This window comes from Miniopterus natalensis, chromosome 2 (genome assembly GCF_054644295.1).
Source record: "Miniopterus natalensis isolate mMinNat1 chromosome 2, mMinNat1.hap1, whole genome shotgun sequence".
NCBI lineage: Eukaryota > Metazoa > Chordata > Mammalia > Chiroptera > Miniopteridae > Miniopterus > Miniopterus natalensis.
The window spans coordinates 138428456-138454789 of NC_142082.1; the positions used below are offsets into that span (position 1 = coordinate 138428456).

At 33.1% G+C, this 26334-nt stretch overlaps 2 protein-coding genes across 2 annotated transcripts; both read right to left on the bottom strand.

Annotated features, from left to right (window-relative positions):
• Positions 1–928: 928 nt before the first annotated feature.
• On the bottom strand, positions 929–1891 carry LOC107538180 (olfactory receptor 6C6-like). The gene has a single exon (XM_016214342.2). The coding sequence runs from the start codon at positions 1889–1891 to the stop codon at positions 929–931; it is 963 nt and encodes a 320-aa protein (XP_016069828.2).
• A 9449-nt stretch (positions 1892–11340) lies between these two features.
• LOC107538182 (olfactory receptor 6C6-like) lies at positions 11341–12297 on the bottom strand. Its single transcript, XM_016214343.2, has one exon. It carries the CDS (start codon positions 12295–12297, stop codon positions 11341–11343), a length of 957 nt encoding a protein of 318 aa, XP_016069829.2.
• Positions 12298–26334: the final 14037 nt, after the last annotated feature.

Consider the following 26334-nt stretch of genomic DNA (forward strand, 5'->3'; position numbering starts at 1 on the left):
TCTCATATGAACCCTGTGCCTCAGAATCACCTACAGTCCATGTTTCTGTACTGTACTCTGGGTAAATTGAAAATGTATTTTAGGGATGAGAACATAGAGACTTTGCTTAAAATAATCTGGTCAAGTGGGTGATTCTTATTCACTTTAAATTTTCAGGTCTATAGACCTACCAGACAAAGTCTTAGTACATTTTAGGACATACAAGCTTTTTATGATTTTAAGCCTACCTTTTTGTTTCTTGCCTGTTGAATATTGTCTTAACTGAGGCAACCTTTTCCCCCAAAGGCAGTTAACATTTATGGAAAGTTCTGTCTGGGCCAGATGCAAATCTAGAATAACTTTATGCATACTATATAATTTCATTCTCAAAATAACCTTATAAAAGAAGAATTATTACTATATTTTATAACTGGAGAAACAGCAGCAAAAATTTTTGAGAAACTTGATTAGGCTCACATGTATGTCTGGATTTAAATCCTGGCTGGCTGGCTCAAAAATCAACAGTGTGGATATTGTGGGGTGAAATGAGGGAGTGGGTGGAGGTAGAAGAGGGCATAGGGGGGATAAATGATGATGGGGAAAAATAAAATAAAATAAAGAAAAAAATCAATTAGGCTTGTGATATTTGTCAATACTTCCTAGAGCCTGGTGCTGGTGCATGTTGTTATATTCATGTCTATAAAATCTCTTATTATTAATATGTAATTAAAGTAGTTTTGAGGAGGTCACTACCATGTCTTATATAGAGTAAATAAAATACAATGTTTGTGTTGATAACTTGAAGAGAGGACTCTTACTCTAGCACAAAAAGGAATGCTAATCATAAAGAGCAGTAGAAAGGAAAAGGCATTATGCTAAAAGGTTAAAATGTTATGAGAAGGTGAACCCATTGAAAGATTAAGTAAACTTGTGAAAATGAGTAAAAATTTTATTTACTTGTTTCTCCAAATTTTCCCTCATTTTTTGTAGAAAAAAAAATCTTTTGGAGTATATCCTTGAAGGCTTGTTTCACTTGCTGGTTCCTTAGAGTGTAAATAAAAGGATTTAATAAAGGGACAAATGAAGTATAGATAACTGCTACACCTTTGGATAAAGCCACTCTTTCCTTTGCTGATGGCTTCATGTAAATAAAGATACAGCTACCATAAGTAAGGGAGACTACAATCATATGAGAAGAACAGGTTGAAAAAGCCTTTGTTCTTTTCTGAGAGGAGGGGATCTTTAGAATGGTCTTGATAACATATGCATAGGAAAGAATCACTAACAGCAATGTGATCACGAGAGTTACAACAGCTGAGGCAAATGAAACTAATTCTAGGAAATGAGTGTCTGTGCAAGAAATCTGCAGCACAGGGGAAGTGTCACACATGAAATGATCAATGACTTTGGAAGCACAGAATTCCAGTTTCAGTCCCAAGACCAAAGGTGGAAAGGTAATCAGAAAGCCAGCTGTCCATGAACTGAGTACAAGTTGGTAGCACACTTTGTTGTTCATAATGATCGGGTAACGTAGGGGTTTGCAGATTGCTACATAACGATCATAAGACATGGCAGCCAGTAGGTAAAATTCTGAAATCCCCAATAAAAGGAAAAAGAATAACTGAGATGCACAACCATTATAGGAAATAATTTTGTTTTTAGTCACTATGGTTATCAGGAATCTGGGAATACAGATTGTTGTCAATGAAACCTCCAAGAAGGAGAAATTTCGCAGAAAAAAATACATAGGAGTCTTCAGACGGGGATCCAGCAAGGTAAGGAGGATTATGGATAAGTTCCCCATCACACTAAACATATAGTTTAAGAAGAGAAATATAAAAATCACAATTTGCAGTTGAGGGTCATCAGTAAGTCCCAGGAGAATGAACTCTATGCTTGACTGATTCTTCATTTCAGATTTGAGTTCTATTAAACAGACATAGAAAAACAACTCCAAAAGTGGAAAAACCAGGAATTTAAAAAACCACAGACATAGAAAAAAATATTCAGAAGTATAAACAAGTTAAAAGGTTGATTGCCTTTGACAAGAGAGATAACACTGAAAATTATAACATAGATAACCTAAGCAGCCTCTAATTGACTGTTCCATTTAAACCAGTTACCTTTTTCCAGTTTGAACTTGAAAGATAATTTAAATTTAATCATTTTCATATGAACTGAATTTTGTTTAAATGTTCTAAATAGAGAAAATGTGAGTATTACTTTACATGTACTCTCTAGGTATACTTCATAAATAGTTGAAAAAGTATAACAATCTGAATAGTTATACCAGGGTCAATTTGCAGTGTTTATTCAAAAATCCTTAGCTCATCAAAACACTTCTTAAATATGTGGGACATATAGAAGTAATAATAGTTACATATTCTCTGTAATATATATATATGTGTGTGTGTGTGTGTGTGTGTGTGTGTGTGTGTATATATATATATATATATATATATATATATATATATATATAATTACTTTGTCCCATTGTGGTTGTTTTCCATTGTTCCTTTATCTCACTTCATGTAATTATTATTTTTCTTTAACTTCAAATGTATCAGTCTTCTTGCAGTCAGTTGCACTTAATCAGGAGGTTTTGATGATTCAATCTAAATAAAATAGAAAAATATATAACAATTCAAAGGTCAGTAGATATTACCTGACTTGTGCTTTCAGAATTGCTTTTATATATGATCTAGATATTTATTGCAAATTATAAATGACTTACCGTGGTAGTATATTTTGATATAATTCTCCCATATAGAAATATGGTGAAATAAAGAGTCAAAATAAATGGCGAACATCTCCTTTTTATAATATTATAAAATATTAAATTATTTCAAAAGGAAATTTAAGTTCACTACTTTTCTGGAGAAAAATTTGAAATAGACATGCAATCTAAAAATTATATACATCTGCTAATATCTTCTACCTTCATTCACACTCATTAAATTCACAGGACCCAAATATTACAGATAATTCAATTAGATTCCACTTTTATGGCAGATAAGATTCATATTCTGTTTTTACCTTATATATTTAAATTTTTAAAAATCTCCCTTAAAAATTCTAAATGAAAATGTGATGCTCTAAATGAATAGATTTGGGGGGAATTATCTCAAATGAAAGGAACCCAAATTTTGGAATAAAGAATTATTGCTTCCAATTGAACACCAGTAAAAGGTGCAGTTTTATCATTTTGCTCATAAAATACACCAAGGGATTAATTGAAATAAAAAGAGGAGAGAAAAAGAAATGCTCTCTGGAGACTAGTGTCAAGACATCCCAATTATGAAAAAAACAAGAGAGAGAGAGAGAGAGAGAGAGAGAGAGGAAAACAAAGAAAGAAGGAAATAAAAACCACTGTGAATTGCTTTAACTACAAAATTGAAGGACATTATCCCAAAAGGGAACTAGAAATAATTTAAACTCTGTACTTAATGCAAATAATATGGCCAATTCTTCTGGTAAGAGGGTTTACTCTAAAAAGATCCTCTCTCATTTCCATTAGCCAATGTGTTAGGATAGCATTAACTTGGTTGTGACTCACCCCCAAAATTGGAGTAAGAGGAGGCAGTACTTAAATGTTTCCCTGTTTCTCCATTATTTTGAAAAAATATAAAACATAAAAATAGCAACAACAAATACTCAAGGGGGATCTTTTATTCCTGAACCAATACAGTAGTGTGTATATATGGCAAAAGGAATATTCTACAAATAAGCACAATACAACCATCATTATCAAACATTAACATACACTATTAACATGTAATTCTCCATTCAAGTTTCACCAATTGTCTAAAATTTTCTCTGAAAAAAGAATACAGTTTAGAATTACATTTTATTTAATTGTCAGATTTTTAGTGCCTTTTAATTTGGTCTAGATCTCTAGTCTTTCCTTAACTTTCAAGAATGTTGTTGAAAACTATTTTCCATAAGTTACATGTATGTCCCTCAATTTTGGTCTGAAGTTTCTTCATGATTATATTCAATTTATTAACCTTTGACAGGACTGTCACAGAAGTGATGATGTCTTCTCATGAAATCCTATCAAAGATCACACAATTTCTTTTTTTCCTCATTATTGATGATGTTTTCTTTTATTTCTTGGTTAATGTGACTATTTAAGGAATTGTCCACCATAAAGCTACATTTTTATCTTTGTAGTTAATAAGAACTTTATGTACATATTTTGAATTCTATGTATGATGTCTCAATCTTTATAAAACTTGCAGTTTATAGATTATTTTATATCAGTATAGACCCATGATTTCCATTTTTATTCATTATTATCATTATTTATTTTAACACTCAATTGCCCAGATTTGGCCAGTGTATGTTCAAGACTGGTCCCTTTTCCTTTTAACATGCCCAACCAAGCTTTGAGGACTTCTTTACTTCCTGGCACCATAAAGTACTCCAGGCTCATCTTGTACCTTTTTTGCACCAACTTTGGTATCAGCCATTTCTTCAAGGAATTCTGTTATTTTTATAGTGAAAAGTTGTTTTGAAATCCAGATCTGGGTGCTATGGGTGCCACATACACTCTTTACTGGGACAATATTTTCAGGCCCTCACGGTGGACAGATTTACACACTGTAACAAATTATGACAAAATGGATGACTTAATTCAATTAAAATTTATTCTTTCACAGTTCTGCTGTTCAGAAGTCTGAAATCAGTTTCACTGCCAAAATCAAGTTGTTGGTAGAGCTATGCTCCCTCCAGAAGTACTAGGGGAAAGCCCATTCCTTTCCTCTTTTTGCTTTTGGGTGCAGCTGGCTTTCCTTGGCTTGTGGTCACATTATTCAATTTCTGCTTCTCTGTCCACATTGCCTTCTTTTCTCTCTGTTTCAAATATCCCTCTGCCTCTCTTTTATAAGGATACTTGTGATTGCATTTAATCCAGTATTATCTTCCATATTGATCTTTAACTTAATCACATTTGAAAAGACCTTTTTTGGAGAATCAGGCATATTTACAGATTAGGTCCTGTTATCTTTGGAAACCATTATTGGCTTACCTTTGTCATTTGAACAATTTAAAAGTATATATATATAATAAGTATATATATATATAATCATCACTACCTCCTCACTAGAAGATTTACTTAGTATTCTCTTTATTCTGGTATAAGCTTGAAAATTCTTATGGCCATTTCCTGTGGAAATCAATATTTTTTTTCAAATTATATATTCTGATTCATAGCATCAAATTTTTAAATGTAATTCTCAGTTTATTTGTCTTTATACAACCTAGATAGCATGATAATTAAATTTACAAATTATAATATGTATTGGCTACTACTAGTGGTAAGCACAGTACAAATATTATTTTATCAGAGTTAAACATAACTCCAAAATAGGATAATGTTTTTACTAATTCTTTTTAGCCAACTAAGGAATAAATTTAACCAAGGAGATAAAAGACCTGTACTCTGAGAACTATATGACATTGAAGAAAGAAATCAAGGAAGATACAAATAAGTAGAAGTATATACCATGCTCATGGACTGGAAGAATTAACATCATTAAATGTCTATACTACCTAAAGCAATCTATAGATTCAACCCAATCCCTATTAAAATACCAACAGCATATTTCACAAAACTAGAACAAATACTCCAAAAGTTTATATGGAACCACAAAAGACCCTGAATAGCTGCAGCAATCTAAGGACAAAGTTGGAGGGATCACAATTCCAGATATCTAATAGTACCGCAAAGCCATTGTAATCAAAACAGCCTGGTAGTGGCACAAGAAAAGGCACTATAGATCAATGGAATAGAACAGAGAGCCCAGAAGTTGATCCACGCCATTACGCTCAATTAATATTTGACAAATGAGGCAAAAACATACACTGGAGTAAAGACAGTCTCTTCAGTAAACAGTGTTGGGAAAATTGGACAGGTACATGCAAAAAAATGAAACTGCACTACCAACTTACACCATGCACGAGAATAAACTCAAAATGGATAAAATACTTAAATGTTTTCTTACAATGATGTATCATAGAATTATATACTTGAAACCTATATGATTTTATTAACCAATGTCACCCCAATATATTTAATAAAAAAAATTGACAGTAAATAATTTTGAAAGGTTTTGTGTATAAAAATCACCTAGGTAGTCTTACAAATGTAATTTCAAGTTACCATTCCTTAGTCATTATGTTTGGGATACTGTCAATGTTTAATATATACCCAGGTATATTGAGATGCTGTTCCTTACATGACACTTCCAAAAAGAGAGTCTTTGAAAGTGATTTCAGGTATAAATTTTAATATTCAACTTTTTTTTTTAATTTTTGGAAGCCTACGCTTGAAAATTATATTGAATATGGACTGTTTAGAGGCAAGGAGGCAAGTGAGGGGAACATGGCTTTAAACTATTGAGAAATTTTGAAGCTTAGTGTATAAATGTGACAGTGGGCTTACGATACAGATAATGGAGTCAGAGATATTTAGGAACAGACCATGTAGTCCATGATATAAGACTTCCATTGCCAGGACCACAAACTTACCTTCATATTTATCACCATCTTCATCTTCTTTATCATTGTCATTATCATATTTCTAAAACATTCAAGTCTATGAATAAAACTGATTTAAATTCCCTGTTGACATATGAAATCACTGTTTATTCATTTTCTGATTTAATGTATTTTTGAAAGGGGAAGGAAAATACTCATTTATGTCAATACTATATTATCTTAATTTATCTTCAGTTTCTTTACCACTCAATTTTTATACTGCATTGATAGTAAATGATAATATGATATTTGTAATAGTATATTAAACATGTAGATGATACTTGATAAACTCATTTTTGTGATTCTATGTCAATCACTGGATCAAATATACAAATTGAAAATTATCAGGAACTGGAAGCAGGGAAATGGGGAGATGCTATTTAAAGGGTACAAAATTCCAGTCATAAGATGAATGAATAAGTATGGGGATGTAATATACAGCATGATGACTATAGTTATAATACAGCGTTATATTCTTAAAAGTGACTAAGAGAGTAGATCTTAAATGTTCTCACCACACAAAAAAATTAAAAATATGTGTGCTAGGCTTGGCTTAGCCTCCTGAGAATAACAATTGCTTTAGTAGTAATATATTTTATTTCCCTACTTGTATTACTTTTTTTTCATTCTTCCCTCCATATAAAGCTCATCTATTGCCCTGGCTGGGTAGATCAGTTGGTTGGAGTATCCTCTTTTATACCAGAAAGTTGCAGGTTCGATCCCTGGTTGGGGCTTGTACTGGAGGCAAGCAATTGGTGTTTCTCTCACATCAATGTTTCTCTCCCCATTCCTCTCTCTAAAAAGCGATAAAAATATACCCTCGGTTGAGGATTAAAAAACAACAACATTTACTGTGCCTTATAGGAAATATACTTTTCAACAAATGTGCCAAAGGTGTCTGAAGTAATTACAATGGATTGAACATTAATAATGTTAGAATCTTCAAAGTGTCCTAAATGGAAGTAAACTGAACAAGAAAGTGCAAAACAAATCTCGTCTCTCCTAACTTACCCCCAATGCTGACGTCACTCTTTTTTTTTTTTTTGTAATCTTCACCTGAGGATATTTTTTCCATTGCTTTTCAGAGAGAGTGGAAGGGGGAGAGGGAGAGAGAAACACCGATGTGAGAGACACACATCGATTGGTTGCCTCCTGACCAGAGCCAGGGATTGAACCTGCAACCAAGGCACGTGCCCTTGGCCAAAATCGAACCCAGGACCCTTCAGTCTGCAAGCCGACGCTCTAGCCACTGAGCCAAACCAGCCAGGGCTGACATCACTTTTTAAAAATTCTTTTAAATTTATATGCATATATGCACAACCCAAGGACATGGACAATGGTGGGGAGAGGGACTGGGGAGGGGAAGGGGATGGGTGGAACGGGTCAGTGTGGAGAAAAAGGGACATCTGTAATATTTTAAACAGAAATAAAATTTAAAAATTAAAAAAATAATAAAAGAAGCAACTCACAGTCTTGCTGAGGTGAGATCTTTATTGTGAAAAAAATAAATAATCCTTTTATTAAATTTATTGGTGTGACATTGATTAATAAGAATATATAGGTTTCAAGTGTGCAATTCTATGATATATCATTTGTATATTGCATTGTGTGCCCACCACCCGAAGTCGGATCTTATCCAATCACAATATATTTGATCCCCTTTACCCTTTCCTAACCTTCCATACCCCTTCCCTCTGGTAACCACCACTGACATCACTCTTAGGGCAGAACCAGTGATAGAAGCAATAATTTGCAATTTCTGAGACCATGTTTTAGGTTATTTTCAAAGTAATTGCATTGAAGTGTATGTTTCCAACCCATTACACATGACTTTCTTAGTTGTTCTCTAAGTGCAGCGGAAATCAGCTTACCATTTCTCAGCATTCTCTTCCCTGTACTGTTCAAATTTACAGTTTGTCACTCAAAGGACTTTGCAAAATTTGGGAGTTGGAAGAGAAGCAGAGGCTATTATTCTTCAGAAGTGTTTGTAGTCAAACTGGTGAGTAGAGATGAGATCCATAGTGGTTTTTCAGTACCTGAAAACTACCTACGTTACTCTTGAGGCTATTGATAAATACTTTCTTGAAAGTTACTCAGAGCCACTGACATTTCCCACAAGTTCTCCAAAACAGTCTCCACAGGGCTTCAACCTGAGATCTTTGATATTAGTTTCCTCAATATTCTATCAAGTGGTCAAGCATGGTTCCCCTAGCTCTTCAAGAGCAGGTTGAGTTTTTGAGCCTGTTGTATTAAAAAAAAAATTCAATTTTGAACTGAGATGGGCTTTTAAAAGGAGCAACAGAATAGTCAGTGGTGTTCCTCCAAATGTATCCTTTTTTCCCCTCTAGGGACATTCCTGGAGCTCTAACTGCCTTGGAGAATAGGAAGTGAGGAGTAGAGTCACCAAGGCATGGACATGCAACCCCTTTCAATGTATTTCCTTCTGCACACAGCTTATTTCAAAGGACATTACGGGGTGATTAGAGGCTTTCAGGCTTTCAGAACATGGTATATCCTGACTTTCATACTTTTCAAAGTAAAATGATTCGGTCTTGGGGAGAGATTTCTCAGAAAATAAGAATACCAAGGTGTGGGAATGGGGGAAAGAAACCAAACTATGACTAAAGGACACCAGAGATTCTACTAAATAAAATCAGCAAAAAGGAATGAACTAAGGATGCATGCAATAGTATGGATGCACCTCAAAAACATTATGATGAGTGGAGGGGGAGAGAGTAACCAAAGAATTTATACGCATATATACACAACCCAAGGACATGGACAATGGTGGGGAGAATGACTGGGGATGGGGAAGAGATGGGGTGGAACGGCTCACTGGGGAGAAAAAGGGACATCTGTAATATTTTAAACAAAAATAAAATTTAAAAACACACACACACACAAAACAAAACAAAAAACATTATGCTGAGGAAGTTAAACCATACATAAACTTCACACTTTGTGGTTTCTTTTTTAAGAAATTCCAGAAAAGGCAAAGCTAATCTACAGTGACTGAAAGGAAATCAGTGGGTGGATCCAATGGCAAACATAGGGGAGGGGAGATGACTCAGAAGAGGTAAAAGGAAATACTTAGTATAGTGTAAATGTTCTCTATTTTTATTATTATATGACTGTCAATATTTGTCCAAATCCATTCATTTAAAATAATTGTATATACTTTTATGTAAGGCATATTTATTAAATTTGATTAATCTGATACAACCAGAATGAATCAGACATTTTTTTCTTTTTTTAAATCTTTATTGTTGAAAGTATTGCAGATGTCCCCTTTTTCCCCATTGAGCCCTTCTACCCCGCACCTCCCTCACCCAAGGCCTTCACCACACTATTGCCTGAGTCCAAGGGTTATTCATATATGCATATAAATTCTTTGGTTAATTTCTTCCCATCCCCCCACCCATCTCCACTTTCCCTCTGAAATTCATCAGTCTTTTTCATGCTTCAATGTCACTGAATCCATTTTGTTCATCAGTTTATTATGTTCTTTAGATTCCACATATAAGTGAGATTTGTGATATTTGTCTTTCTCTGCCTGGATTATTTCACTTAGCATAATATTCTCCAGGTCCATCCATACTATCCCAACGGGTATGAGATTCTTCTTCTTTACAGCTGCATAGTATTCCATGGTGTAAATGTCCTACAGCTTTTTTATCCACTCATCTACTGATGGGCACTTGGGCTGTTTCCAGATCTTAGCTATTGTAAACTGTGCTGCTATGAACATAGGGGTGCATATATTCTTCCTGATTAGTTTTTCAGAATTCTTAGAATATATTCATAGAAGTGGGATCACTGGGTAAAAAGGCAGCTCCATTTTTAATTTTTTGAGGAACCTCCATACTGTTTTCCATAGTGGCTGCACCACTCTGCATTCCCACAAGCAGTGTACTAGGGTTCCCCTTTCTCCACACCCTCGCCAGCACATGTCGTTTGTTGATTTGTTGATGGAGCCATTCTGACAGGTGTGAAGTGATACCTCATTGTGGTTTAAATTTGCATCTCTCTGATGATTAGTGACAGATAAGACATTTTAAATTTACAAATAGTTTAAAATATATAGAAAGTTTCCCAATCCCATATACAAATAAATTTGTATATTTCTTTCTTGGGTTACTATCATTCTGTAAGCCTAAAACTGTAATTCCATATAAGCAATTTTATTCAAAGCCTGGAGTTCAATTATTTCTACACTAAACAATAACTAATAATGTTACAAATATGATATGCTTAATCACTGTAATTCTCCAGTTGAAACTTATTTGGTAGAATCTCAGTTCCTTTTCACATTTTATGCCTCTGATTACAGAACCCTTGAACCTTTTATTTCTTTATTCATCTTTCAAGCTTCAGCATAAATGATAATATTTCTTGAAAGGCTACTTTGATCTTTAAAATTATTTAATTTTTCTCTTTTTAATCTCAATAGCAATTATTAACTGTCAAAATAATGATCAGATTTTGAGTTTTTTCTCACAGTTTTAGCAGAGAAAATACTTAATAGCATGTGCAATGCTTAGCAATTATCACACACATATGTCTAGCAAGGTTTATTTTTTGAAAGCATTCAATACATGAAAGTATCATTCATGGCAGGAGATATTTCTAGTCAAAGATGAAATTTAATATTACAGATTGAAGAAGGCAGTGTACCACTGAAGAGTAAAAATAGAGAGAAGTGCAGAGATCTGAAAGACTTAGTAAGCCTAAGATGATATAAATCACTGAGGGGAGAAATGGCATAGCTATGAACTAATGAACTAAACATTGTTTTCAATTTTCCCATGTTTCAACAACATATTACTTACATCCCAATTCTGTCTTATTGTTTTCAAAATAAAAAAACCTTTGAAGCATATTCTTGAGAGCTTCTTTCACCTGCCGGTTCCTTAGAGTGTAAATTAAGGGGTTTAGTAACGGAGCAACAGAGGTGTAGAGCACAGCTACACTTTTAGTTAAAGTCACTCTTTCCTTTGCTGAAGGTTTCATATACACAAAGATGCAACTCCCATACGTGATAGAGACAACAACCGTGTGTGAGGAGCAGGTGGAAAAGGCCTTTGCTCTTTGTTGAACAGAAGGGATTTTTAGAATGGTTTTGATGATGTAAGTGTAGGAGAGGACCACTAACAACAAAGTGATTACAAGTGTCACCACAGCTAAGACAAAGGCCATCAATTCTATGAAGCGTGTATCTGTGCAAGAGATCTGCAGCATAGGAGAAGTGTCACAGAAGAAGTGATCAATAGTCTTGGAAGCACAGAAATCTAGCTTGAGTCCCAAGATGAAAGGGGGAAATATGATTAGAAGTCCAGATATCCAAGAGCTGACTACAAGCTGAGAGCACACTTTGCTGTTCATAGTGATGGGGTAATGCAGCGGTTTGCAGATAGCAACATAGCGGTCAAAGGCCATGGCAGCCAGAAGGTAAAATTCTGTAACTCCTAATAAAAGATAAAAGAATAATTGAGTTACACAACCATTGTAGGAAATTGTTTTGTCTCCAGTCAGAATGCTTATTAAGAATCGTGGAATGCAGATGGTTGTGAATGAAATCTCTAAGAAGGAGAAATTTCGGAGGAAGAAGTACATTGGAGTCTTGAGACGGGGATCCAGCATGGTGAGGAAGATGATAATTAAGTTCCCTGTCAAGCTCAGGATGTAGTTGAAAAATAGAAACAGGAAAATCAAAATTTGCAACAGAGGGTCATCTGTCAGTCCAAGTAAAATGAACTCTATTTCCGTTGATTTGTTCATTTCTTGATGTTTCCTATTAACCCAGAGAAAACAAAATGCAAATCACAAGTGAGAAAATTGTTTTCTTTATTCTCAGCCATAGAATGGTCCATATTCAGAAACTTATCAATGTGCACGCATTTTCACCAATCTGCTTTGCGTTCATCAAAATGAACATGTCCTCTAAAGTCCGTCATATTTGTAAAACTGCTGAGTATTTTCTATTGACTAGATTGAAATAAGTTTTACCACTTCATAGGTGGCTTATCATTCAAAATTTAGCTCCACAATTTAGTGTTGATCTATCTTGCAAAGACTTTACCCTAACAGACTATGTAAATAGTTTATATTTTCTATTTTCTGAAGTTAACAAATATTTCAAGTAATCCTATTCCTTTTATTCACCACCAAGTTCAGTTTCGTATATTCTTTCTTACATTTTTAAAATAATTTTATTTCAGTTTTTTTAAACTCCATCTGCTTGCCTAATTCATGTATTTTATCAACAGCCTTTAGATTCAATACTTAGAAAATTACTGATAAGTCATTAACAATGACCCTAATCCAAATGACATAGGAAATAAAACAAACAGAAAAACTGAAATTGGTCTTCATAGATAGATGATAGATAGATAGATAGATAGATAGATAGATAGATAGATAGATAGATTTTTTTTTTACTTTAGTCAATTTATAATAGTCTCATATTACCTTCTTTATGGCTGTGCAGATTACATTAAGATTATATTAAGAAGCTGTATCTTTTTGTTTGAGTATAAAATGATTTTAAGCACAGTCACAGTTCTTTCCACTGACTACTGCTACAGCAATATTTCATAGTTATTAATTTTAATTTGTTTTTTGTTAATTATATTTTTGAAGTACAACAAGACTCTTAGCCAATTTTCAGAATTGCCAGGAGATATTCAATAGCTTTCTTTTTTACCCCTGTTTTAAAATATAAGCTATAGTGACTCTCAGTTTTTCATTCATTTGATAAATATTTACTTAGTTCTTCCTATGTGCAATGAATTTCTTTAGGCAGGAACTGGGGGGTTATTGAAGGCAAAAATATTACTGCTTCAACAAATATATATATATATACATGTATATACACATATATGTGTGTATGTGTGTGTGTGTGTGTGTGTATAGTAACAGAGCAACAGAGGTATTGGGCACAGCTAAGCCTTTACTATGTATATATACATACACAAAATATATGTTTTTAAAATCCTCACCCTAGGTCATGATGAGAGAGAGAGAGAGAGAAACATCAACGCAAAGAGAAACATCCATCTGTTTCCTTCAGTAGGCTCCCTGAACAGGGATCAAACCCGCAACCCAGGTATGTGCCCTGACTGGGAATTGAACTGGCAACCTTTTGGTGCACAGAACAACACTCAATCAACTGAGTCACTTGGGCCAGGCTACAAGTATATATTTTGAAGTTTATAAACATTTAGGGGTCTGTTCAGGAATAATTACATTTTCTTTTAGAATTAGTTTTATTACTTTGACAGATATCAGTGGTTACTTTGTTGCTGTTTATGTAGAAGAAAAATAACCTCAATCTTGAAGTCAGGAAAAAAATATACTGTCAAAATCTTACATTCTTCTTAAGTAAATACACTTTCTAAGCATGAAAAAAAATTTTTTTTAATATAAGCTACATAAGTATTTTCCTTTTCTTTTAAATTAAGTTTATTCAAATATATTTGCCTACTTTTCTAGGTGACTTGATATCATTTTATTCACACATTTTTTAAACGTATTGAATCCCTAGAATTTTTGGGTTAATCATATTTGAATGCTTGTCACCAACTTTAACCTAATGTTTAGGAATAATATTAGTCCTTGCATTCCAACATAAATATTTCTTTTTGATTGTCCCTTAAGTTGTTCCATTAATCACTTTCCTTCCATTAAAATATAAATCTACATTTCTACTTCATTATCTGTGGAATTTTATGACTTGGTAGACTAAATATAACTAGTAGAGACATTATTTCATCATTGTTTCCTATTTTTCATAAGGTTCTGAGTTTTGTTAAACACACTAATTGCTTTAACTTTGAACTGAGTGTAAATGTTATGTTAGATTTCCTCAAGATACGTGGAAGAGACCGACAGCTGTTGGAGGCGAAAGGAAGGGGAGGGCTGAATAAAAGAAGGTGAAGGGATTAGCCCAAGAACATACGTGCATAATTCATAGGCCCAGAAAACAGTGTGGCGATGGCCAGAAGGAAGAGTGGGTGGAGGCTGGGTGGTGCTGGGCAAAGGGGGGTAAAATGGGACATCTGTAATAGTGTCAACAATACAAATAAAGTAAGCCCTGCCAGTGTGGTTCAGTTGGTTGAGCGTCATCCCCCATGAACCAAAAGGTCAAACGGTCTCTTGGTCAATTCCAGTCAAGGTACATACCAGGGTTGCAGGTTCGATCCCCAGTTGGGTTGCATGCGGGACGCAGCTGATCAATGTTTCTTTCTCACATTGATGTTTCTCTCTGTGTCTCTCCCCCTCCCTTCCACACTCCCTAACAAATCAATGGAAAAATATCCTCAGGTGAGGATTAACAAAATAATAATAATAACAGTAATAATGTAAAAAAAGATCACAGCTAAGTGTGGGCAAAAATCTCAACAAAAAATTCTGCTCTCTAATTTTTTCTTCAATGCAGTTAAAGTTTATAGAGTTAGATAGATAAAATGAATGGCATTAATATATGAAAAATTGCATGTTATTATATTTTTAAATTTTCATAATAAAGTATATAGGAATTTTTACCTCTCCATCAAAAGAAATAAGTCAGTGAGACAATTTAAAAACAAATTTAATTCTTTGTACTTCCAAAATATCTACCTAACTTTCAACTCACAAAAACAAAACAAGTTAAACTTAATATTTGACTTACCTTGCACGGGCACATGGGGATTTCTTTTCTGTTATGGTATTCAATAGTATATATGAACTCACTACATTAAGAGTGATGATAATTATTTTAGGACTTTATTCAGTTATTAAAAAGTTGTCAAAATAATGGGTTTTTTAAAGAAAGGATTCAAATACAATGTGAAATGTGTTTATTTTTCAAAATCTTTCCTATTTTTCACTTAAGTTCACATTCACTACATAACTCAGTATTCAGATACTAAAGAACATTGATGCACCTCTATCATCCCTTCCAGTTTGGTTAAATGTTCAGAAAATTTTCTTTAATCTTTAACTGGAAGTGTTATATAGTATATTAAAATCTAAGAAGAAATACAACAATTTAGTACAGAAATTTAACATATTTCATGATTCTAACTAAATTTTATCTTTTGACTCAATAGGGACACGAGAATCTGTTGAAATCAGCAAACAAAAATAGGTAAAATATTTCCCTAGAGACTGGTATTCAGAAAGTACTAGTTATGTGCTAATAAAAAATTTAAAAAATTCCACCCAGCTTTTTCCTTTTAAAATGGGAAATATGCAACAAAAACATCAACTGTCTTGTAGTTCTAAGGCAATATAAAAAAACTTCTGATCTAGCTTTCTCCAAAAGAAAACTTTCTTTTCCTATTACAGAAATAATAATAGACACAAAGCAGACTTTAATATTGCTGCAAATAGATTCAATTATTTTAACACTTCCAAATGGCTTTATTTCTTTCCCTCTTTTTTAAATCCATGTTTTTTTTTAATGTTAGCTTTATTATTTTTTAATTAAATTTATTGGGGTGGCATTGCTTAATAAAATTATATAGGTTTCAAGTATACAATTCTATATCACCTGTATTTTGCATTGTATATTTTTCACCCAAAGTCAAATCTCCTTCTCTCACTACATATTTGATCTCCTTTACCCTTTGCTACTCCCTCATCCCCCTTTACCTATAGTAACAACCACACCAATTTTAAAATAAGGTTTTTAATTATATATTACTAGAATGTTGTCTGAATTTGCTGTTTTTAATTTTAAGAGAGTGTGGGTGGGTGTTTTTTTAAATTATGGGGCCTGGGGGAAGCCTATGGTAAAACATTTAGTTTATGACATGAGGGCCTATTTGGGAGAACTCAAATATCTGAAACATTTGAACTGTATTGATATATGAGTCTACTCAAAATGAGTAAAATGGATTGGTGACATATATTATATGAGAGAAGAAGCCATAAATTATTATTAAACAGTTTCCTATGATTTTGTCATGATAAAAAAAATGATCAAAATAAGTAAAAAAGACATGCTATTGGTGTTTAAATATAAAGAAAATTTATTTAAAACAATTTTTTAAAGTTAAAAATGTTTAAGTATAGTGTCCAATATTATATTAGCTATATTAGTTTTAGTTGTACAATATAGTGATTTGATATTTTTATACTTTGCAATATGTTTGTCTTACTAATTCTAATTATCATCTGCCACTGTGCAAAGTTATCACAATATTAAGAAAATATCTTAAGAAAACTTCAGGTCTACTATCAGAATTCACAGAGTTGAATGGCAGCTCAAACACTGCTCTTTTACAACAAACACATCAGATCAAATATGTGTGTGTGTGTCTGTGTGTGTGTTCTATTTCTGGACTCTATTCTGTTCTATTGATCAGTTTATCTACTTGAGGATAATGCCACACCGCATTGATAACTGTAGCTTATAATTACAATATATAAAGAGCTCTCAAAACTCAGTAATAGAAGAGTGACTAAGCAAGGTGAAGGGATAAGAAATCTTAGCCCTTCTTTCCTCACAGAAAAACAGATGAAATAACAAAATAAGAAGGGGAAAAACCCTTTGTAAGAAATCCAGAAATCAGTGAAAAGACTGAATTACCCAACTGACCACAAAATTGAGATCAACCACACTGAAATGGGTAAAAAGAGCAATTTCATCTTACCCATATTAGTGCCTCCATAAAGCTGCCATAGATGAGTGCAAAGAGATAACAACTCTTTCCTGGACTTGGATGGGCACAGGAGATAGTGAGGCTAACATTGAAATCCTCAGCCTTTCAGTATGCTCCCTGAGGGGCTGACATTTGTCTGGCCTCACATAGAGCACTGAAAGAACTGGGGGAAGCTAGTGAGATGGGTACCTGCCTGAGTTTTAAGGCATAGTTATCCATGGCTTTAAAAAGGCACAGATCTCACACTTCTTCTCCAGAGGGAGAGAGGAATGGAGCATAGCTCCCTTATCCTGACCTGTAAGTATGTCTCTTAAAGGGCTAGTTTCTGCCCTGCTTCACACAGAGTGCTAAAGAACCCTACATAATCTGAACGTGTGGGGAAGCTGCAGCTGGCATGGCTGTGCAAGATTAGAATAAGAAGCATAAATGAGGCTTCTCCTGTAGGATAGAGGAGAAAGAGTGAAACTTCCCAACAGCCCTGGCCTTTCTGTGAATAGACCAAGGGGTTGATTTCTATATCACTTCACATGTAGAGGTGATGGATTTTACATAGTCAGACAAGAGATTATGGTCTCTTTGAAAAAAAAAAAAAAAAGACTCAATGTCTGGGACAGACAAGAACAAAGATTATGAGTCTCTAGCCAGGATGATTGTTAAAAAGTCATTCCTGGTCAAACCAAGTCTGTAAAGACTGGGAGATGGAGATGCTTCTTTAAATGGGCAGGCACTATGCAAAGCTACAAGAAACATTAAAAAATGAGGAAAACATGACACAATAAAAGAAGAAAATATTTATCCAGTAAACCAACTCTAAACAAATGGAGATGTATTAATTGCCTGAAAAAATTAAAAATAATAGTCTTAAGGAAGCTCAGTGAGACAAAAAAGAATACAGAGAACTAAATTAAAACAGAAAACTAATACATGAACAAAGTGAGGATATCAAGGAAGAGATAGAAAATATAAAGAACAAAACAAATTCTAGAGCTGAGTAATTCAATTCAAATAATTCAATACTTCAACAGAAGGATTTAACAGCATATCTGATTAAGCAGAAGAAATAATTTTTGAAGTCAAAGACAAGTCATTTGAAATTATCTTTTCAGAGCAGTAAATAGAAAAGTAATGAAAAAGAGTAAAGAAAGTCTAAGGGACTTATGGGACATCATCTAGCAAGTAATTGCACATGTTATGAGAATCCCTAAAAGAGAGAGAGGGAGAAAGGGCAGAGAGCTTATGTAAAGCAATAATAGCTGAAAACTCTCCAAATCTGGAGAGGAAAGAGGATATGCTGACCTATTAAGCTCAAAGGATTCAAAAAAGATGAATCCTAAAGCCTATTCACTGAGAAGCATTATAATTAGATTGTTAAAAAAAAAAAAAAAATCAAACCCAAAGAAAGAATTTTGAAAGTAGCAAGAGAAAAGTGGCTCATCACATGCAAAGGACTTCAATAAAATTATCAGTGCATTTCTCAAAAGAAACTTCACAGGCTGTAAGGCAGTGGTTTATTATATCCAGAGTGTTAAAAGAAAAAAATTCTTGCCAAACAAGAATACTATGCCTAACAAAACTCTCCATCAGAAATTAATGAAGAATACCTCCCAAACAAAAATTGAAAAATTCATCATTGCTAGACATGACGTACAAGGAATGCCAAAGGGAGTCTTCAAATTAAAATAAAAGGACACTAAATTGCAACACAAAAGCATATGAGAATAAAAACTGTTCAAAGTAAAGCTATAAACAAATTCAGCATACAGTAATGATGTAGTGGTGGTATGTAAAACAGCTTTAGCTCTAATACAAGAACTAAAAGATAAAAGTATTAATAGTAAATATAAATAAATTTTGTTAATGAATACACAATATAAAAATATGTAAAATATGAACTCAATAACACAAAGTGTAAATGGAGAGACATAAAACTGTGATTTTCTATGTGACTGAAGTTAAGTTGTTATTCACTTAACATGGGTTATTATAATTGTAAGATATTGTATATATATTCATGGTACCCAGAAATAAAATACCTACAGTAGTTACAAAAAAAGAAGAGAAAGGCATTATAGTATATGAATACCAAAAAATCAACAAATCGCATAAGGGATGCAAATTATACATTATTTCTGTGAGTGTGTTTCCAGATGAGATTAGCATTTGATCTTGTACCTAAGTAAATCAGATTGCCCCCACCTCAGTGTTGCTGGGTATCATCCAATCCCTTAAAAACCTAAATAGAACAAAAATGCAGAGGAAGGGGGCAAATTTTCTCTCTCGTTCTCCCCTCAACTGTGACTTAAACCATCAGTTCCCTGGTTCTCAGAACTGTTATTGGAACCAGAAAAGGTGTTTTTGGACAGCCCTCTTAGTTGGAGGGAGTGGGCTATTCCCTCCTTGGCTCTTGTCAGTCTTGTAGGAAAGATTTCAAATGAGTGACACTGGACAGCAGCAATGTAGTAAGCAAATTTATTAAAGAAGCAGAGCAAGCAGACTTATTAAAGAAGCAAGGCTAGTAACTTTATCGAAATACACCTGGCATAAATCATAGGTGGGTACCCAGCTAATCTGAGCATCCCACCTGGTGAAGGTTTAGAATTTTATACTTTTTTATCTACAGGTTTCAAAATTCCTCTGCCAGATATGTTGGTACAAACTAGATCTCAAGGTCTCCCTTTACTTTGTTATGGCTTTCCCAGAATTTATGAAAAACATCTGGTGATTTTATCTTGAGAAGCTCTGAGACTGCTGGCTTCTCTGTTCAGTGAGTGAGATAAAACTCCCTGTTCTCTACCCCTACCCCAAGACAGCTGACTTCTTTGTTTAGTTGGTGAGATAAAACTCTCTTCTTTCCTTCCCCCTCCTCCCCTCCTGTCTTAGCAGTCCCAGGGTGATTTAAACTATGTATTCTCTGGTTAGGGAGGAGAGGCATTAACCATTTGCTCCAAAGTGTCTTTGGTTGGGGAAGATAAGGTCTTTCTGCAAACTGGCCGCAAGAGGCCCAAACTGTTTGGCCTTGTTTAATTTTATTGTCTCAGTTTTCCTATTCCTCTTGCCCAGGAATTTTCCTAGCTTCTTACTATCTTGTTACAGAACTATATCAATGGTTTCCTTGGGTCTCCAGCTTGCATAGCAGAGTGAGGGGTTTCTTAGCCTCCATCATCAAGTGAGACAATTCCTTAGAATAAATCTCATATTGGTCTGGTTCTCTGGGTCACCCTGATTAATATAAGCAGCATATACATATTTTGGATAGTGATATTTTCTTATGAATTGGCTCTGTTTATGAAATATCCCATTTTATTAATACCAATGCCTCTTTCAGTACAGCCTAGTGTATCTGCCATTAGTCTAACTAGAACTTATGTTTTATGGTTAATATGTTCATGTTATATAATTTTTAATTCTGTTGCTTTTTATTAAAAACATACCAACTTAATCAGCATATAATTTTATAATTCAAAATTAGTTTGAAAAATGTTTCCTTTATCCATATAAATTTAATATAATTACTGATATCTACCTTTTTATTACTTTTTCTCCATTTGATTGACCTGTTTTTGTTCCTTGTATTCCTTTTACATGCCTTTATTTGAGATAATAAACTTTTATTTTATTATTCCATTTTACCTTTATTGATAGCTTTGTTATATTTAATTACTTTCAGACATTACCCTAGAGATGGCAGCATGCATTCTTACCTTAATTAGTTTTCTGATGATTAACACCTTAGAATATTTTAGCTTAATTTAAAGTTACCTCTTCTTATTTTATTGTTATTGTTGTTGAGCATTTCAATTCTACATATCTCAAGCTCTTCCTGAATCTGTCATTTTTTTTACACAATTATTATTAAGTCAATATTTATTTAGTTTATCTAATTATTACAGTTGCCCTTCTCTGTGTTGCCTTGTAACTGATATTTTTCTTTAATGACAGAACTGTTTACAACACACTTTTTAGCTACACATCTTTATTTTACTTAATTTTATTACAAATGTTTTATTTGAATATTGAATTTGAGATTTTTTTGTTGAGTGTTATATACACATTCTAATATATTTAATAAGTTTAAAAATTCTTAACCATTATCTTTTCAATGGATGCTTTTGGCTCATGTTTCTCTGTCCTTTGTTTCCTAGGACTGATTTCATGTTGTTTTATTATTTTACTAAGCCCCATAGTAAAGAATATGTATTTTGTGCACTCTTTATAAAAATAATTCTGGATATTTCTCCTAACCAATTTTCCAGTACATAATCCCCTATTCTGTTCTCAGTCATTATATAAATATTTCTTAAATTCTCAATACCAATTATTTTAGATAATTAATTTCTACCTCTTTAATGAAAATATTAGTTCTAATTGTTTTTACATGCTATATGGTAAATATGTAGATCTTCTTGGATCTCCTTTTATTTCTGTTATTTTCATGATTTTTGGTCATTTGAAACTCCTGTGGTACACTTGTGAATTTTTTACTGTATACTCAAAACTGTATGCAGATATTAAAGGCTCTGGATGATGGTTTATTCCTACAAATAGGATTTAATTTAATCTGGCACACAAATGAAGGCAGAAATCCTTGAACAAAACAAGAAATAAGATTATTTAAGTCTATTTTCACTTATTTATTTATTTATTTATTTATTTATTTATTTATTTATTTATTTTTAGAATTGATGAATTCACCATGTTTATTCTTATGGTACACAATTTCAGTGGTCTCAACAAAAAGCCTTGGTATTTACTCAGGCTCTTTCACTTAGGCAAATCTGAATTGTCAAATTTTTGCCTTCAGATACTAGGAGATTGCAAGAATTTCTTCTTAGATCCCTCATCAGTTAGCTTCTGCTTTGTACTGTGGTCTCAGGCTTTCATTGCTTGATACTTGGACTTATCAAATGTGTTTGGGGAAAATCAAACTCTGCAAAATGGCAGGCCTGTTCATCTCTGATTCCCTTTCATACAGGGTTTTTTCTGTTCAAGAAAAATCTTGGTTGCACTGATAGATGTGGGTTCCAGTTTGTATCTCCCTGGCTCCATGAGAGAAAAGAAAGCAATGACCTGCCTACCCTTCTCTGCAGGGGTATTTGCAGTGCACTACATAAGAGAGAACAAGAGGCTCTAAGAGAAAAGTGGTGGAGACTATGGTCCCTCCTTGTAAGTTACCATCTTTCCAAAACTGGATCTTCATATCCTAGTTGTTATTTTTCTCTCTAATGATATCAAGTAGTTTTTGTTAATGTTTTTGTGGCAGGTTGTTTTTCAATAAGTCTTTTAAAGAATAAATTTACCCAGTTTCTGCTGATATAAATACCTTGTGTTATCACTATACTATTGTCAAAAGTAAAATGACAAACTAAAAAAAAACCAAAAAACAAGTATTGGTGGGTTACTAACAACTAAAGTTCTCAATTTATTTGTATTTCATTAGTTTTCTCACTGATTTCTTTTTTCATTTATAAGATCTAATCCAGGATACTACTATGTATTTATTCATGAAGTCTCCTTAGTCTCCTCTGGTCTTGATTATTTCTCTGTCTTTTCTTTTTTTAAAATATATCTTTATTGATTTCAGAGGGAGGAAAGGAGAGGGAGGGAGAAAGACAGAAACATCAATGATGAGAGAGTCATTGATCGAGCCCGCAACCCGGGCATGTGCCCTGACCGGGAATCGAACCCCGATCGCCTGGATCCTAGGTCGATGCTCAACCGCTGAGCCACACCCGGCCAGGCTCTCTGTCTTTTCTTGTTTTTTATGTACTTGTCAGTGTGGAGAAATACTTGCCAAGCATTTTGTAAAGCATTCCTTAATTTGGATTTATCTCTTTTTTTATTTTTATTTTTTAAAAAATATATCTTTATTGACTTCAGAGAGAGGAAGGGAGAGGGAGAGAGATAGAAACATCAATGATGAGAGAGTCATGGATTGGCTGCAGCCCACAACCCGGGCATGTGCCCAGACCGAGAATCGAACCCCGATCACCTGGATCCCAGGTCGACGCTCAACCGCTGAGCCACGCCCAGCTGGGCTCTCTCTCTTTTTTTAAAGGAATAGATTAAGGTTATCTATTTTGGGGAAGAATACAAGAATGTTGAAGCACCTCATCACATCATATTCAGGGATAAATGATAACAACATGATTTATAATTGTTAATATATTCCTTGATAAGCTGTTAAAGTAAACTTTTCAAGTAAAAAATATTATAATTTTCCTGTTATAATTTCTTCTCAGAAGTAACCTACTAAGATAACCCACATCTAAGGAGGGGAGAGGGATAAATAACCTCCACTTCCTGAGAAGAATATCTTTATATATTTTTTGGAATATAAAGGAAATTTGTTCCATAAAGAAAATTTGTTCCTTCTCCCACATTTATTTATATCACTGTGGACTCATGTGAATAAATTTTAAATTTCCTCCAGACTTCCTCCCTAATAATATAGTTTAAAGTATTTCTAATTTTAAATTATTTGAATAATTTTCAAACCTTTTTTTGCCCAGTGTTTTAGAACACAGATTTCAAAAATAATATTGTCTACTTCAAAAACTATTATACCACTTCACATAAAGTGCAAGGAAGTTATGACCACATATTTCTAATCCATCCCTCTCATCCATATGCCATTTTGCCATACATTTCACTTTACAATAAACACCTGATACATTATTACTATCATTGCCTCAGTCACTTTTATTTGAGAGAAGTTAAAATGAGAAAAGAGATATTTTACTTCCCATTATTCCATTTTTGAAGCTCTACATTTCATTGTGAAAAATTTTTTTATTTATTTATACTATCTTGTTTCTGTCTATAGGAAATCTTTTAACATTTATTGTAAGGTAGGTTTGTCAACAGTGCATTCCTTCGGTTTTCGTCTGAGAAAGTTTTTATTTCTCTTTCATTTTTGTATGTAGAATCCTAGGTTGTGATTACATAGCTTTTTTGCTCGTGATGAGAAGTCAGGACTAACTGTTATTCATGTTTATATGTAGGAAATAATTTTTTCCCCTTGAATGCCTTCAAGATTTTATTTTTGCCTTGCTATTTTATCAGTTTTAAATTGATGAGCCTAGTTGTTTTCCCCCTTCTTGTGTTCTCTGAGCTTCTTCAATCTATGTTTTGGCATTTGCAATACTTTTGGAAGATTTTCAGCCATTTTACACACACACACACACACACACACACACACACACACAATTGGAATTAGATGTGATCCATCATTAGGGAAAGTGAGTGGAGTGCAAAGATAATAAAGGGAAGAGCCTTAGAGCACTGGGGATTCTAATATTTAGGAATCAGTCACAGAAGGAACTAGTAAAAAAAATGAGAAAAAAACCTTCCATATAGTTACAGAAAACCACACAATAAATATCTCCTTTAACCCAAACAAATAAACTGTATTAACTATAAGGCAGTGATCATTGCTCTAAATACTGCTGGTATTCAGCACTGTGACATTAGTGTGAAAGACGAGTAAAGAGAAGGTTACTGAATTGGTAGCTTATAAACCAGTAAAAGAGGGTTGAGAAGAGAATGTGACGTAAAAGGTGGCAATGGCCGTAATAGCTAAACATAGGCAAGGCTGACACTGTTCAAGTGCAGATTCCAAAACAAGAAAGAAAATGTACTTATTAGGAATAGACTATTTAAAGTATTTTAATCATAGTGGAAAACCAAATTCAATGCTTAGTAAATAACGTCATGAATAATAAAAATTCTAGTAAATTAAATAAGAAAAAAGGACATGTGTAACTAAAAATTTCAAGTTATGAGCAACTAATTAAAAAGTAGAGATTTTTTAGACGATTTGATTATAGTAATTATACCACATGGGGAAAAAGAGCACTAAAGACAAGAAACATGTTCTAAACTTTAGGAACTTCCACTTGAGACACTCAGGAATGAACCCCTTTTCTGCCTAGAGCTCACACTTACAGGAGAATTGTCTGTATGTATTAGAGACTCTAATCACAGGTTAATGACAGTGATTTCACCTTAAGTAATTTTCCTACTTAATAAAATATTGTCGATCCTTATTAAAAGTCATGAAATATCCTCTAAGGTAAATAACTAGTAGGTGACAGACCTTTAAATATATATAAGTGAAGCATTTCCGAATAGCTCAATGACAAATTAGTGGTTCAACTTAGACAAATATTTTAAGCAAACTCATCCTGATTGGCATATAACAGAATCAAAATTAATCAGAATATTAAGAGAACATTAGGTTTTATTTTTATTAGATTGCCTAATATATGTAAATATTTGTAAATTATACATACATACATTTTTCCTCATTTCCTTGCCCTTAAAATTTCTGAAAGTTAGATAATGTTTTAGAATTATTAAATCTACTTTCTCAAAATGGATAAAAAAAATTATACCAAAATTATCAAGAAAAAAATACAATGACTTGTTTAAATAACCATTCTTCCTGAAATCATATTCATGCCCAAATATATTTTAAGGTCCTGTTCATTTGACAAATGCTACATAAATCTACATAACTGTCTAGTCAATTGCATACTGTATGTAGTTTTCTTCCTGCCTATCTTTTAATTTTACTTCTTTATTATTTCAAATATAATTTCTTATAAATAACTAGTTTTTATAAAATGTACTTTAAAAGACCAATCATATTTTTAATAAACATGAGCATCAACACTATTGCAACACTATTACAATTTCCTTTTAATTATTTTAAATAGAATGTGCACCAATAAATCGGTATTACAAAAAATATAAACGAATATTAGTTTTAAGTAGGTTATAAATAATCACAGATAAAGTATAGTAATAAACTTTGCATTGTATGCTGCATTAAATATAATTCAAATTAAATAATATTTTATAGTCTTGACTAACTAGAATTGAAAAACAAAAGAAACAGATTAAAAATTTAGCTCAATTTCTTTCACATATCCAGAGGAAAAGAAAATGAGATCAGAAAAAAGTCTCTATTGAAGAAAATAAAGAAAATTAATGTCTGTAGAACAATGATTTCTGTGAAAATAAAGCTCGAAAGAAATAAAGGTAAATATCATAGAAATGAAAGGGGGAAGGGAGAAACTATGTACTGAAAGATACTATTGGATACACTGTTATTATTAGGGACTCCTTTGTTCATTTCCTTTATGTAGATAGTGCAGTAGGATAT

Excerpts from the sequence above, each read along its gene's own strand:
- LOC107538182 (XM_016214343.2), bottom strand. The coding sequence starts at position 12,297 with ATGAACAAATCAACGGAAATAGAGTTCATTTTACTTGGACTGACAGAT.
- LOC107538180 (XM_016214342.2), bottom strand. The coding sequence starts at position 1,891 with ATGAAGAATCAGTCAAGCATAGAGTTCATTCTCCTGGGACTTACTGAT.